The sequence below is a fragment of the Adiantum capillus-veneris genome, chromosome 12 (genome assembly GCF_014529385.1).
Source record: "Adiantum capillus-veneris isolate H3 chromosome 12, ASM1452938v2, whole genome shotgun sequence".
NCBI lineage: Eukaryota > Viridiplantae > Streptophyta > Polypodiopsida > Polypodiales > Pteridaceae > Adiantum > Adiantum capillus-veneris.
In genome coordinates, this window is record NC_140942.1 from 135,944,815 (window position 1) to 135,961,647 (window position 16,833).

Consider the following 16,833-nt stretch of genomic DNA (forward strand, 5'->3'; position numbering starts at 1 on the left):
CACAAGTGAATCGGAGGTGCTAATCAAGAGAGATTTTTTCATTTTCCCTGTACTTATACAATGCCTATAGGATATGCTAGTACTGGTAATGAGGTAGTTGCAAAAATCCATGAAGAGCTTCACAAACTCCCCCCCAACGCACCCCTTGAAGAAAAGAAGACGTTTACACAAAGAGAGCGTGACACAAACAAGGCGATCCGGATGTTCAACCACCTTAATCGCGCTCGCAACACCGGAGACCAGGAACTCAATGATGGCTTTGAGACAATGCGAGAAGCTCTAGGCAAGTGGGAGACATGGGGGTACATAGATAGCTCTCGAAGGGCCGCTTTATAGGCGGAGATTGACCATTTGCTTGTCTGCAGACGCACAATCAACCTGGTCGACATCTCTGGCTCTAATGTGGTAGAAGATTGAGGCAAGATTTAAATAATTATTCACTAAATAATATAGTTAAATAAATATGCGCTAGCACATGATAAATTGTACTAGTGTGATGCAAGTTGTACTGTGTATGTGTGTGTGTGTGTGTGTGTGTGTGCAGGTTTGATTCCCTACGTAATCATGTAAACAACTTATTTTAATTATATGATGCTTATTTTAACTATATGATGGTGTTCCACTCTTCAGTGCCTTGGCGAGAATAATTCATATGTCTCTGTCTGACTTATTATTATTGAAGTAGCTGTGATACTTTTAATCGGCGTGGTCTACTAACACATCTTCAAGATCTGTCATAATTTAGGGTATTGTTGATATCTTGTAGCTAAACTAAACCGTCAAATGTAACTACAAGCTGTTTGAAAGCCAAAAATGTAAAGAAAATCTATGTGAGTTTTTTATATAATGCAAGAAAAAGATGAGCATGTCTTTAGTATTTACCCTACTTTTAGTAGAATATACTTTCCTGTCCATGTAGGTGTTGTTGCAAACAAGGATGAATGCCTAATAAGCCAATTTGAAACTAGGAATCTAAAAAATATTGATGGTTGTACTTGTTTGGGCGAAGACCTCAAAGTAATGAAACACGCATAGACTCTTGCATATAAAATAGTAATTAAGAACACTTTACTGAGTTGAAGAACTGCATACATACATAAACACACACGTATAAATAACTATATATATTGTATAAACAAGTACTTAAAAACACTTTACCGAGTTGAAGATCTCCTTACGTACATAAACACACACATATAAATAAATAAATAAAAAGATATTATATATATAATATAAATATTATATATAAAACTATATATATTCTTAGACCGACAGTGTAAAGAAATACTGACAAGCAAATGAAATTTTGACAGCATAACAATGTGAAAAATAAACATAAAACCATTCCATACTTGCTTCTGTGAAAGCTTGCCTAACTTTTGTTAAGCTTTCCTATTCTATACTTGCTTCCGTGAAGCTTGCCTAACTTTTGTGTATACATGAAACCATGATTATGTTTCTAAACATGAACAAAAAGCATGATTATATTCACAAGCAATCAAAATTTCGATAGCATAACGGCGCGAAAATACAAACAACAAAATTTTCCATTCCATACTTGCTTCCGTGAAGCTTGACTAACTTTTCTGTATACGTGAAATCATGATTATGTTTTCAAACATGAACAAAAAGAATGATGATATTGATAAGCAATCAAAATTTCGGTAGCATAACAGTATGAAAATTCAAACTAAAAAAATTCCCATTCCATACTTGCTTCCGTGCAGCAACGAATGCTCACGGGAAGAAGAAATAACATAAGCAAAAAAGCATATGTTGGTATATTACTTTGGTAAATCCAAAGCTCTCAACAAACTTCTATCTAGTATAATAAATATGAAATCATGGCTGAATTGATAAGGACGATCAACACCAACAACATGTCTTCAGTAATACCAAAAAAGTGGCACCCAAACACCATGGTCACACATCGTTCCATAAAAATCACAAACTAGAAAAAATGATAGATAATACCAATGTTGATGTCAATCAAGGGCAATGTGATCCGGGCTCATATTGTTGCCAATCAGTCTCCTCATCACTATCTGCATCAACTGCTGAAATAGCACGTACACATGGAGCCTTGAAGCGTGAAAGATGTTGATGGAAGACCTCTGGATCACTATCTATGCAGAGACAGTGTCTAGACAACTCAACGCAAACATTGCCCAAGCCACCACATCCAGAAAACATATCAACAATGTAGGTGTGCTCCGCAGTAAATGTCCGCACAAGCCAGCTAAAAAAAGCAAAAAATATGCGTATTTTTACTTTATGTAACATAGTCCAATAACGCATAGTAGGAAGCATATATTCTTACCGAAAGAAGTCAAGGCTACGCTCGGCGGCACCTCTAAGAGCGTGTCCTCCAATGTACTCTCCGTCGACGCGCTCCACCAGTATTCCGGACTTGGCATCGAAAGAGTTGTTGTCCACGCTCTCTCCATCTCGTCGATCGTAGATAGGACGTTGACCCTTACGATAAAACAATCCTATCAATAGTGTTTCCACCTACAAATTACAACTAGAATGTGATCTAATTGAAGAAAACTACAAGCATGCTTTTCAATCAACAAATAAATTTACTTACTCTCTCAATCTCAATGGTCTTTCGTACATAACCATCGGGGATCAAAATAAGGATGGTGTGCATCATTTTGAATCCCATCTCGATGGCATGGCTAGACACAATGCCAAAGTGATCAGTGGAGCTTAGGGTGATGTACCACCCATTGTCTGCCACATACTTTGAAGCTATTACGGCCACTTTCTTACTTAATTTTCGAGAGAATTGATTCCATGGAGGGACCTGCATAATACGCATCGTTAATTTAATTAAAGTTCCAAAACTATCATAGACTGTCCATTGTGGTTTTGAAGAATGCATACCTCGTTCTCTGAAAAATTTTCAACTTTAAAGTTTGTTGGAAAATCCGCAAACAAAAGAGAGGCCACTTCATTGCTCTTTTCCCCATCAACATGGGCTGAATGAAGAAAATCCAAGATCCTGCATACGATCAAATAAATGTATTTCAAACATTCACAACACACACCACACATAGTTAGTCTTTCTTTTCACATGTGTTTACCATTTCTCATCATCGAGAGAAATTTTGTAAACATCTAGCATGTTCCCAATAACGTTCACATCACAATCTATGGAAGGCACTGCATAATCAGAAAATAAAATATTTCATCAAGAATTGTTGAGTAGAAAGAAAGTGACAGCTAGATATCTATACAAGCAAGTTTACCTGTGGAGCCTTGAGCACCTTTTTGGTTCTTTTTGGGAGACTTATTGGGCTTCTTGGATCTAACAAAATCCAATCGTTTCTTTATAGAGGAGATTGTACTATTGTTTACTCTTTTCGAAGAGGTGGCTTTCTTGGAAGCTGAGCCAATCTCCTCAATACCATTTTCATTTCTTTCAAGAACGTGCTCTAAAGCAAACAAAAATATATTTCTCACAAACATAATCTAAATAGTATGAGCACTTTAACAATTTTGTAGTTTTTATAAATGCCAAAAATAACCTTTATATAAGTTCCCTTCATCACGTGGGTAGGTGCCTCGAGTGTAATCTAGCCACCAAGGGCAATACTCAATTTCCCAAGCAATCAAACCATAATCTCTCATCCATAGTGGATACATACACTCCTCACAAGAGAGGTCCCTCCAACTTTCAACAGCAATTGGTAACTTCTCCAACAAAATTTGATCGTAAAGCTGAATTAGCCATCTACATAAAATGCAGTTAACTTTATTTGAGCTCCTTTCCTAAGTGACTTATTTATTATACAAACTCTAAGTAAAAAATAGAATGACAACCATAAAGATATCAATTGTATTACCTGAATAATACTCTCCTTGAAGATTCCATAAGCTCTGGAATTTTTTCATCCGACTCTTTTGTGTTGAGCTTACTCCAAAGCTCCACAAAAGCTTTATCAATGTGGTCCCTCAATTGGTGATGAAACCATGCTTCAAAGCCCTCCGGCATTTCTTCAATCATTTTCCCTTTGATCCTCAAGCATTGCTTCAAGATACTTCCCCAATACCACTCTTTACGCAAGTACATTCTAAATTTCATTGCACTAATATAACGCTCAGAAGTAACATCATCTACACGGCAATGCATCAAAGAGTGCAATATTTCTTTTTTCCTATAGAGCAAACAATAAACAAACCATAAATGCATTGATTCATTTTATGATTTCATGTGTATTTTTTATCCAAAAATTATTACCTCTCTGGTGATATTTTAGAAGTTGCCAAAGAGTGGACTTTGTCTCTTGTAAGGCCCACTTGATCCTTTTCTCTTATCCAATTGAAGTTAAATAATAAAGAGAAGAACCCTTGGCCATTGGCGGGGTTGGCAATGGCCAACATCTATGTTATATTAGCACGAGATCAAATCAAATCAATTTTTCAATCAAATATATCAAATTCAAATGACATGTCAACTTACAATTTAGTAGAAATTCAAACATAAACGGGGAGAAGAGAAAGTGTTTACCTTATAAGCTCTTTCTTTGAATATTTTTTCTATTCTTCCTCGAGCAACCATTTCCTTTTCTGGCAGTGAAATCGAGGGATCATTGATCTCTTGCATCTCTTTGATAAGAGACAAGTCAAAGTCTTCCTTTTGTAGAGCAAATGAAAAAAAAAAGTAAGATTTTACAAAATAATGTCAAGCTTTAGAAATTACATAAAAAGTGTACTTTAAGGCAAAAAAATTTACCTTCCATATGAGCATTGCTAATAAAAGAGCAGGAGCGTTGTACCAACTCCCTTTAGATGCCTTCTTCTCACAAGCAAGCTCTACCTCTATCCATCGAATCCAATCTTGGGGAAAGTCTTTCATTAAAGAATCTTTGCTTGCCACAGCCAGTTTTTGGAACAAGAAGATCTCCTGCCCAAAATTTGTGCTCACAGTGGTTCTACCAATCCTAAACCACAATATCTTAAATTAAATGGCAGTAGAATGACATCGATAAAGTAATAGCAATAACGTTCAAAACAACAAATGTGCTTACTCATTTTGAGAGCGCAAAGCTAGCATAAGCTCCCCCTCTGCACTTCTATCAACAAAGACAAATTGACATTTCACAAAACAATGTCTCCACTTTATCATTGAAAATTCTACAACAACAAAAAAGAAAATTAGAAAGCATAGAGTAATACAAGTCAACTTTACATTAAACAAAAAAGAAATCACTTACGTGTTTTTATTAAGCGCATCCAAGTTTTCAAACGGTGATTACCATCCCAAACGATAAATTTTTTTCCCCTTAAGTCTTCCCACTCAAGGGGAAGGGAATTATCAAAATCATCGCTTATTTCTCGCCAAATAGGCCCCCATTCATCTTTGTCTAAGTCGGAAACATAATGTTGATCATGGCCTGGCTTCTTAAATGACACAAGAAATGGAGCTCCAAGCACACTGTATCCAGACATCTCAAACCTTTTCACCAAGCCCTCAGTGCCTGGACCCACCGCTCTAATGGCTTCATTTTCCATCAATCTACAAAGAGGAATTCGAGGAGTTTCCCCACCTCTCTTTACAATAAAACCCTCTACAATCTCCTCTAATATTCGACCATGAACATCCTTTCCAAATACTGTTGGATGATCGAGAGGTTTAGCAACAATTGTTGTTGCTTCAGACACGCTGTGAGCCACCAATTCACCTTGTGTAGCATGAATATCTATGAACACCTCTTCTTCATGCACATCACTCAATATATCCTCTTCTTCATGCACATCACCCAAAATATCTTTATTTCGATGGACATTGGAAGAAGCAATGGAAGATCGTGCATTGGCCCTATGCCCTGTAGTGCCAGATCTTAATGTGTATCCTACTCCTACAAGCAAAAAACAATAAGAACACAAATAGTTAGTGAGTATGATGAGACAAAAGAAAAGAAAACAAATAGCTTAATGTATTTGAACTTACTTTGAGAGATACCTGTCCTGCCACGTTTAGATGGTGTACGAGCCATAATCTATTAATCACAAACAACAAAAATCTTCTTAGCAATGACAATACAAATATAAAATTCTAAATTCCGGCAGCATAACGGCGTAAAATGCAAACTAAAAAAAAAAAACCATTCTCAACTTGCTCATGGCAAGGAAAAATACAAATCCACTTTGACATTTGTATACCTCTTCTCTACAACGATCTATTCTTACATCATTGTAATTGTTACTGTAAGTGTGTATGCAAGTGTGTTAAAGTGTGTGAATGCAAGTGTTTATATGTGTGTGTGTGTGTGGATGTATGCATGATTGTGTGTGTGAATGTAAGTGTAATATGTGTGTGTCTTTATGCATGATTGTGTATGTGTTTGTGCTATGTATGCAAGTGTGTTGATGTTGTGAATGCAAGTGTTTATATATGTGTATGTGTGTGTGTATGCAAGTGTGTTGATGTTGTGAATGCAAGTGTTTATATATGTGGGTGTATGTATGTATGTATGTGTGTGTATGCAAGTGGATGTGTGCATGATTATGTGTGTGTGAATGTAAGTGTAATATGTGTGTGTATGCAAGTGTGTTGATGTTGTGAATAAAAGTGTTTATATATGTGTATGTGTGTATATGCTTGACAATACAAATATAAAATTCTAAATTTCGGCAGCATAACGGCGTAAAATGCAAATTACAAAAAAAACCATTCTCAACTTGCTCATGGCAAGGAAAAATACAAATCCACTTTGACATTTGTATACCTCTTCTCTACAACGACCTGTTCTTACATCATTGTAATTGTTACTCTAAGTGTATGCAAGTGTGTTGATGTGTGTGACTGCAAGTGTTTAGATGTGTGTGTGTGTGTGCAAGTGTTTTTGATGTGTGTGTATCACTGTGTGGGTGTGAGTGTGTGTGTGTGTGTGTGCTTACCTGAACACGCTCGCCCGATCCACCGGAGGAGGTCCAATGGAAGCTCCATTGGAGCTCCTCCATGCCTTGAAAGGCATGGTGAGAAGGCAGCGCACGCGCTGCTTTCTCACCATGCCTTTCAAGGCATGGAGGAGGTCCAATGGAGGTCCAATGGAGCTCCTATTGGAGCTCCTCCATGCCTTGAAAGGCATGGTGAGAGGGCAGCGCGCGCGCTGCCTTCTCACCATGCCTTTCAAGGCATGGGGGAGCTCCAATAGGAGCTCCATTGGACCTTCTCCGGTGGATCGGGCGAGCGTGAGCAGGTAAGCACACACACACACTCACTCACACACACACACACACATCATTTGATAGAAAATCTACACACACACACACGCAGTACCTTGTCTTCTCTTGCTCCTTCTTCTTCACAGCAAAACTCCACTTTCTCTTCACTCCACTTTCATCTCCTTCTTCACAGAATAACTTCACTTTCACTTCACTCCACTTCAATCTCAATTAAAACTCCATTTAAACTTCACTCCACTTTCATCTCAACTATTTTTTTTTTCACACACACCATATATTACAAAAATGATATTGTGGTATAAACACTCACACACACACATTCATTTTATATATATATATATATATATATATATGTATACACACACACAAAGATATACACAAAATGGATTCATATATATAGTTTTACTAAAAAAATACTATGTTTTTTACACACACACACACACAACCATATATTTAAAAAAATGATTGTATGTGTTTGTGTGTATAAAAAACGTAGCATTCTTAAAGTTAAGTCATGCACACACACACACACACACACACACACACACACACACAAAATGTAAAAACTATGTGCACAGTTAAATATCTTATGTGCACATACACTCAACTTAAATATCTTAACTTAAAAAAATGCACATACACTCAACTTAAAAATATCTTAACTTAAACTATGTGCACATACACTTAACTTAAATATCTTAACTTAAACTATGTGCACATACACTTAACTTCAATATCTTAACTTTTTTGACATTAATGGTGTGCAATGTGTGGTGATATTTAGTCTGGTGATATTTAAAGTGTTCCATTAATGGTGCTCAGCTACGTCTTTAAAGTTCTTCAAGTTGAGGTCTTAAAGTATTTCAAGTTGGATCGCCCAATTCTCTAAAACTGCTCTCTTTTCCAATTGTTTCGAGCTATTTCATTAAAGTTTATTATTTTGCATTTCAGTTATGGAAGATATTGCTCCCGACCAGAATGCACAGCAACCGAATGACCCTTTGCTTAATCATGCATTGGCTCAACAAATTTACAAAGAGGAAGAGATTCGGGTGGCTCAAGGAGATCTCAGCGCTTTGGTTGCAACCCAACAAGACAAATCAAAACTTCAAGGGGAGCCACTGAATTACAGGCAATGCAGACAGCTATGCCCGAATCACTTCGTACGCAACACATTATTTCGAGTCAGTGGAAATGCTAAACCTTCTGCTCCCTTGAAGGTTTCACATTTTCAGCACACTGTCCTCATTAGGAAAACTATGAACCCTCTAGGGGCCCTTTGGGATTAAGGTTAATTAGAGGCCAGCCAATAGGAAGAGGGTGGTGGACACACTCTATACCCTCAAAAAAGTAGGGGTACAAGGTAGCCTTACACCTCTTAATGGCCTCTTACCTAGTGAGAAGGTAAGGGAGGTGGCTAGGGGAAAGGGAGGGGGGGGGGGGGGGACCACTTTGACCTTTTTTCCCCCACTTTTTGGCTCGGATTTAAAAATACACTAAAAATTTCAAAATTTCAAGTTTTCCTTCCTTAAAAGGTCCCCTAACCTATTTCATGGTCAAAAAAGTATTTTTGACCTCCAAAAGTAAAAAACGTGCACTAAAAAGCTCCAAAAAATTAAATTTTTTCAAAAAATTTCAAAACATCATTTTTCACCCTCCAAAGTCTTTCCAAACCTATTCTATAGCTAAAAGTGATTTTCTCTCTCTACAAACCCATTTCCAAGCTCTCCATGGCTGCAACAACCACATGCACCCCCTATAGTCCAACATTATCTCTCTACTAGCTTTCTCCCATCTCCATTGTAGCACCAAGCAAGATTCTTGCCCATCTCTTCCCCTTGCCAACCACATAGTTCCACACCAAGCTAGATCCTCTCCCTTCTCTCACCTCCATTACAACATGAAACAAGATTCTCCTCCTTCTACTTTCATTCACTCGCACTACATGGAAACATCTACTCCCAAAGGTGGAAAAAGCATCAACTCACATGACTTGCATACCACAAGAACAGGAGGTGTGAATAGTGCATGGGCATTGCAAGGATTCATCTCCAACATAAAGATAGAATGGTGAGAAAACTACCCTTGTAGCTTACATTCAGAGCTTAAGATCATCTCCATCTTTAAGTTTATCATGCTGGTGGGAATTAACCTCTTTATGGCTTTCAATGTTTAGGCTTCACACCTCATAACATTGGGTGGTGCTATTTTGTTGATGGCTTTGGTGCGCCATCTATAGTTTTGTAGCATGTGATTGAGTCTCACAATGTAAGTAAGTTGTGTTATCTATGGAGAGTCATCAAAGCTTTTTCTTATAATTTATTCTTTATATAGTTGTCATTAGATTATTAGAATGATATCATTTTGTACTTTATAACTTTGTGCTCACATAATCTATTGTTTACTTACAGAGTCAACTTGTTTTGAGAGGACATGAGCAAGCAACCATGTGCAGAGATGGAAATCACCCTATTTTTGTTCCGTGAGGAACCTCTCACTACCGTATTAAAATATTTTGATAAGAATAGTAGGATTTTTGTAGAATATTGAACCAATAGGTACTCTCTAGGAGCTCTTAGAAAAGCCATCCCTATAGTACATATCTTCCCTAGTGTCATAGACACACAAATACTCGTGTATATGAATCTTTAGATGAGAAAGACAAATACTTGTAAGAGAAGCCTAACAGCAACAACATTGTCTCCATTTGTAATTATTTTTATGAGGCTGGATTCCTCTATAAATGCAATATAAATATTTATTTTTGTTAAATGGTGTCGCACTGAGTGAGAGTATTTTATTTAGATTACTGGAGTTTCATACAGATTTGAGAAATATTGTTGATTTTTTTGGATATTCTGATTTTCCTGTAAGATGTTTGAAGTTTCAAGTTTTAATCATTCCACCATGAAGAAATTCATGCAATATTTTGATTTCAATTTAATCACTAATGGTTATTCTTATTAAGTGGATCATAACCTTTGTCAAGATGTCCTCATTTGGGGATGCTGAATATATATCAATAGCAACATTTCAAAAGTTGAGAAAGCTAAATTCTTGCTTTCCAAAATGTTATTGTTTCCATACTATGCCTATGCCAAGCTTGACTTAGAGAAATGACAACTTGAGATGGAGGTGTAGATATATAGGGGTGGATTATTATTGATTATTGTTTCATCATATATATTATAAAGCCTTTGAGTTTCCACCTTTTTGAGTAGTGTTGACAAGTTTTTGGTATCAAACCTTCTTAAATATCCCTATTCATTCGCTATTGGTAGCTATTTATTTGGTATTGTTAAAGATCATACCAATAGCTATCACCTTGTGAACTTAATTGTTGAATTGCAGATTTGATTTTTACTATGTAGCTCATTTGGATAGAGAAAGTGTAAACATAAATTATAGATACATGCATTGTTAACATAGAAGATATGTATCACTCGAACCTATATAACTGCTAATCAAGAAACCTTTGGTCGGATACTATAACAATAGGGGTCACATGTGGTTTTAAATACCAAAGAAATGGCTTAACCAAAACATTTCCAAGAACACGAGGTGAACACAAGGAAGTAAAAATTGGCTCCTTGTTTGGTTGATTTCTAGTGCTAAATGTTCTGAGTGCACAAAATTTGTGAGTCCTTTGACCTTGTGAGTTCACTAATGTATAAGTAACATACCACATGTGTTCAACAGAAGGGAATTTATATTCTTGTAAAGTTACAGAAACATGTGTAGGTAAGGCCTATAAGGGCTACTTTCAATCCATTGTGGTGAAGGCACATGATATAGGAAAATTTGACATAGTGAATACTCCAGACATCAAACACTACAACTCTATCTCATGGCCATACATTAAAACAAAGCCCCTATTTTTCATTTTTAAGCCCCAGAGACCCTCAACAAGAGGGACCACAATGGTGCGTAGAATGCCCATCCAGGCACAAATAGGGACCAAGATATTTCCAAGAACAGGGGATGGACACAAGGAAGTAAAAAATGGTTGATAAGCATGATACAAGGTTTAGGTATCTGCCATTTGGGGGGGGGGGGGGGGAGGGGTTGCTATGAACACATTAAACTGCTTAGTTCTATCTCATGGCCATGCATTAAAAAAAGCTTGTACTTGTCATTTTAGGGGCCCAGGGACCCTCAAAAACAGGGGCCACAAGGGCGCGCAAACTGGCCATCCAAAAATTTTGGATGGCCAGTTTGCGCGCCCTTGTCGCCCCTCTTGTTGAGGGTCCCTGGGCCCCTAAAATGACAAGTACAAGCTTTTTTTAATGCATGGCATGATACAATGTTTAGTTATTTGCCATTGTGTGTGGGGGGGGGGGAGTTTGCTATGAATATATCAATTTTCCCAATTCTATCTCATGGCTATACATCAAAAAAAGCCCATACTTGTCATTTTAGGGCCCCATGGACCCTCAACATGAAGGGCCACAAGGCTGATTTTTGGATGGCTGATTTGTGCGCCCTTGTGGCCCCTCATGTTGAGGGTCCCTGGGACCGTAAAATGACAAGTACAAGATTTATTTTTATGCATGGCATGATACAATGTTTAGCTATTTGCCGTTGTGGGGGGGAGTTTGCTATGAATACATCAATTTGCCCAATTCTATCTCATGGCTATGCATCAAAAAAAGCCTATACTTGTCATTTTAGGGCCCCAGGGACCCTCAACATGAGGGGCCACAAGGGCGTGCTAATCAGCCATCCAAAATCCTAAAATGACAAGTACAAGATTTAATTTTATGCATGGCATGATACAATGTTTAGCTATTTTCCATTGTGGGGGGGGGGGGGGAGTTTGCTATGAATACATCAATTTTCCCAATTCTATCTCATGGCTATGCATCAAAAAATACATGTACTTGTCATTTTAGGGCCACAGGGACCCTCAATATGAGGGACCACAAGGGCGCGCAAATCAAGGGACCCTCAACATGAGGGGCCACAAGGGCGTGCAAATCAGCCATCCAAAAATTTTGGATGGCTGATTTGCGCGCGCTTGTGGCCCCTCATGTTGAGGGTCCCTGGGCCCTAAAATGACAAGTACAAGATTTATTTTTATGCATGGCATGATACACTATTTAGCTATTTGCCATTGTGTGTGTGTGTGTGTGGGGGGGGGGGGTGGAGTTTGCTATGAATACATCAATTTGCCCAATTCTATCTCATGGCTATGCATCAAAAAAAGCCTGTACTTGTCATTTTAGGGCCCCAGGGACCCTCAACATGAGGGGCCACAAGGGCGCGCAAATCAGCCATCCAAAATTTTGGATGGCTGATTTGCGCGCCCTTGTGGCCCCTCATGTTGAGGGTCCCTGGGGCCCTAAAATGACAAGTACAATATTTATTTTTATGCATGGCATGATACAATGTTTAGCTATTTGCCATTGTGGGGGGGGGGGGAGTTTGCTATGAATACATCAATTTGCTGAATTCTATCTCATGGCTATGCATCAAGAAAAGCCTGTACTTGTTATTTAGGGCCCCAGGGACCCTCAACATGAAGGGCCAAAAGGGCGCGCAAATAAGCCATCCAAAATTTGCGCGCCCTTGTGGCCGCTCATGTTGAGGGTCCCTGGGGCCCTAAAATGACAAGTACAAGATTTCTTTTTATGCATGGCATGATACAATGTTTAGCTATTTGCCATTGGGGGGGGGGGGGGGGAGTTTTCTATGAATACATCAATTTGGCCAATTCTATCTCATGGCTATGCATCAAAAAAAGCCTGTACTTGTCATTTTAGGGCCCAAGGGACCCTCAACATGAGGGGCCACAAGGGCGCGCAAATCAGCCATCCAAAATTTTGGATGGCTGATTTGCGCGCCCTTGTGGCCCCTCATGTTGAGGGTCCCTGGGGCCCTAAAATAACAAGTACAAGATTTATTTTTATGCATGGCATGATACAATGTTTAGCTATTTGCCATTGTGGGGGGGAGTTTGCTATGAATACATCAATTAGCCGAATTCTATCTCATGGCTATGCATCAAGAAAAGCCTGTACTTGTCATTTTAGGGCCCTAGGGACCCTCAACATGAGGGGCGAAAAGGGCGCTCAAATCAACCATCCGAAATTTGCGCGCCCTTGTGGCCGCTCATGTTGAGGGTCCTTGGGGCCCTAAAATGACAAGTACAAGATTTATTTTTATGCATGGCATGATACAATGTTTAGCTATTTGCCATTGTGGGGGGGGGAGTTTTCTATGAATACATCAATTTGCCCAATTCTATCTCATGGCTATGCATCAAAAAAAGCTTGTACTTGTCATTTTAGGGCCCCAGGGACCCTCAACATGAGGGGCCACAAGGGCGCGCAACTCACCATTCAAAAATTTTGGATGGCTGATATGCGCGCCCTTGTGGCCCCTCATGTTGAGGGTCCCTGGGGCCCTAAAATGACAAGTACAAGATTTATTTTTATGCATGGCATGATACAATGTTTAGCTATTTGCCATTGTGGGGGGGGGGGGGGGGGGGGGGGGAGGGAGTTTGCTATGAATACATCAATTTGCCCAATTCTATCTCATGGCTATGCATCAAAAAAAGCCTGTACTTGTCATTTTATGGCCCAGGGACCCTCAACATGAGGGCCCACAAGGGCGCGCAAATCGACCATCCAAAAATTTTGGATGGCTGATTTGCGCGCCCTCGTGGCCCCTCATGTTGATGGTCCCTGGGCCCTCAACAAGATTTATTTTTATGCATGGCATGATACACTATTTAGCTATTTGTCATTGTGGGGGAGGGGGGGGGGGGGGGGGGACGGAGTTTTCTATGAACACATCAATTTGCCCAATTCTATCTCATGGCTATGTATCAAAAGAAGCCTGTACTTGTCATTTTAGGGCCCTAGGGACCTTCAACATGAGGGGCCACAAGGGCGCGCAAATCAGCCATCCAATATTATTGATGGTTGATTTGCGCGCCCTTGTGGCCTCTCATGTTGAGGGTCCCTGGAGCCCTAAAATGACAAGTACAAGATTTATTTTTATGCATGGCATGATACAATGTTTAGCTATTTTCCATAGTGGGGGGGGGGGGGGAGTTTGCTATGAATACATCAATTTGCCCAATTCTATCTCATGGCTATGCATCAAGAAAAGCCTGTACTTGTCATTTTAGGGCCCCAGGGACCCTCAACATGAGGGGCCATCACTACCACATGTATATGGTAACAACAAGAAGAGTGATGATAAGTGAGGAACTTTTATTTTCTCCTATGAATGATTCTTCTTTCTCTTCCCTACCCTCATTCCCCGCGAGCTCTCTCCACCGTCAAAGGTGTTTGAGACCTTGTGACTGAGGCTTGGGATAGTTAATGCTTTTTACAAAGTTTATGTTATGCTCGTGATGCATAAAGCTTTCCATCTTCATAGCATCATCAAGGTCACAAGGAACGCAAAGATTATATTGTACCAAGTCTCTCCTGATGGGAGAATCTATAATACAAACGCCTTTTGGAGGGGGGACCGGCTCCAAGTAAATCTGGTCCTCAACTATTGTCATGTTCTCTAATACTTTTTCTTTTGCAAAAGTATTGTTCATTCCAAGTTAATTAAGTACTATGTTGAAGTTGCTACCATCAATCAAGTTCACCCTCTATGTTCTCAAAGTAATCTAACAAAAATGCTCACTCTAATTCTCTTAATTCCGTTATCCTCAGAGTTTACAAGCCATTCCCATTACATTGATATTAGAGCATTTGGTTTTTCTTTTCTTTCTTAAGAAGAGAGGTCCTTAAGTAGCCTATTAATGGTTGATTTTGTTAATTATATTAGGGTAAGTGGGACTGGGATGTATTATCGGTTTTGTCGAGCCCACCTCTTCTTCACCTTCCTCCTCTTTTGCGAAAGCAATAGTTATTCTCCTAGAGAATACAAGAGGAGAGGACATCGCAAAACTTACCCTGCATGGCAAAGGTCCCAAAAGATCAAGAGATTCAAAGAGGGAGAAAATATTATCTCTTTTTTTACCTATGATGACACCCTTGGTGCCACTGACAAAGTATTGGCCTTCATCCAACAATTTGATACGGCCTTTAGAGACGAGGGCTTCACAGAGTCCTCCAAGATACACCATATAGCTATGCACTTCCAAAAATCTGCTCGTCAATGGTGGGCTAACCTTCTTGGGAACAACAAAGCCCCAAAGACATGGAAAACACTGCGCGAGCGATGCCAAGGACAAAGTGTTCAACAAATGGCAAAGTTTGAAGCTACTCTTCACCGAGTCTAGCCACGAATATATAGACAAGTTTTGGGATTTACATCTCAAAGGTACAGCCTTTCAAAGGAGCACTATCACAGAAGTCATGCACCACACTATTGTTGATTCAAGGATCAATTTCCAACAAGGGGCGAGAATAAATTTCAAGCCCGTGGAAAACAAGGATCAAAATGAAGCTAAAGGGAAGAGCAATGCTTAAAACTCTTCCCAAGGCAACACCAACATCAACAACAATAAGGCCAAGGAGAAATGATCTTACAAAGGTGAAAATAAGCTCTCTCCGAAAGGATTAGAGTCCTTTTGTAGAGACCATAAATGCTTTAAGTGTGGGGATCAAGGACATGGTTATCGTTCTTGTCGTACAATGACACTCCTAGAGCTTCTATGGTTGAAGCTCCAAAAGAGGATACTCATTGCAAAGGCTCATCACTCTCCTATGCTTGGGGAAAGGTAAGGGAGCATGATGCCTTCATCTTGTTTGACCCTGGCTCTACACACAACTTCATATCAACGGAGTTGGCCACCAAGTTGGGCATTCAAGATTTTGAGAACGGAGATAATGTAACTGCAGATAGAGATTTCAAGGGATAGCAATCCTCCGTTACTCCCTTGATTGGGAAGTTGAGGCTTCATGTCCAAAGCCACGTCGACAAAACATACTTTTTTTATCTCTCCTCTCCAACATAAGGATGTTATCCCAGGGGCATCATGGTCCAACCGCATGGCTGCCAACATGAAGTTCCCTAAAAGGATAATCTATTTCACCTACAGGGAAAAGAGCATGTACATAGATGCTAATGATTCGAGGAACACCATATCCCTGGTAAATATGCTTGCTTTTGATAAGTCAATGAAAAGCTCTATTTTTGCGTATATGATTTTTGTTAGAGAATCTGTAAGTGATTCTAATGTTTTCACAAGTAACAATAAAAGGAATCAAGAGGAATTAGAGTTGTCTAATTTCCTAAATGGATTCCAAGATGTTTTCATTGATGACATCCATAGTGAGATACCTCCAAACCGAGGGAATGATGACCATGCAATAGAGCTCCTGCTAGGAAGCTCACCACTTAATAAACCTCGTTATTGAGTTTCACAAGCTCAACAAGAGGAGATAATGAGGTGTTAGTGCCTGATGTGTCAGGGCATTTATCTTTTTTGACTTTTAACTAAGGTCTTAGCTTTGAACCTAAGGAGCATGTTTACACAAGGTCCTTATGCCTTAGGTAGTTGGAAATACCAGAATGGTCGCATGGCGAGTAGCAATTTTCGGATGTAATTACCCAGCAGTTTGCAATTTGTAATCTTACTGCAGTTGTACTGCTGTTTTGGGCTTGTAGTTGAACGTTGATGATGAATACAAGGTAGATCAATAATTTCTCTTGCTTAGCCAT

The 16,833-nt window shown here is 39.1% G+C and overlaps 1 protein-coding gene across 1 annotated transcript; it reads right to left on the reverse strand.

Annotated features, from left to right (window-relative positions):
- Positions 1-2,835: 2,835 nt before the first annotated feature.
- Positions 2,836-16,833, reverse strand: LOC147446558 (uncharacterized). The gene is made up of 5 exons (XM_086524721.1): positions 16,723-16,833; positions 3,534-3,726; positions 3,255-3,440; positions 3,090-3,168; positions 2,836-3,007 (listed from the first exon to the last, which is right to left on the reverse strand). The coding sequence occupies exons 1-5, from the start codon at positions 16,831-16,833 to the stop codon at positions 2,836-2,838; spliced, it is 741 nt and encodes a 246-aa protein (XP_086380847.1).

Bases quoted from the DNA above. Each gene is read 5' to 3' on its own strand.
- LOC147446558 (XM_086524721.1), bottom strand. From the start codon at position 16,833: ATGGCTAAGCAAGAGAAATTATTGATCTACCTTGTATTCATCATCAAC. The intron at 3,441-3,533 runs GTTATTTTTGGC...TGTTTGCTTTAG, and splicing joins TGAAGGGAACTTATATAAAG to AGCACGTTCTTGAAAGAAAT. The intron at 3,008-3,089 runs GTAAACACATGT...GATCGTATGCAG, and splicing joins TCTCTCGATGATGAGAAATG to GATCTTGGATTTTCTTCATT.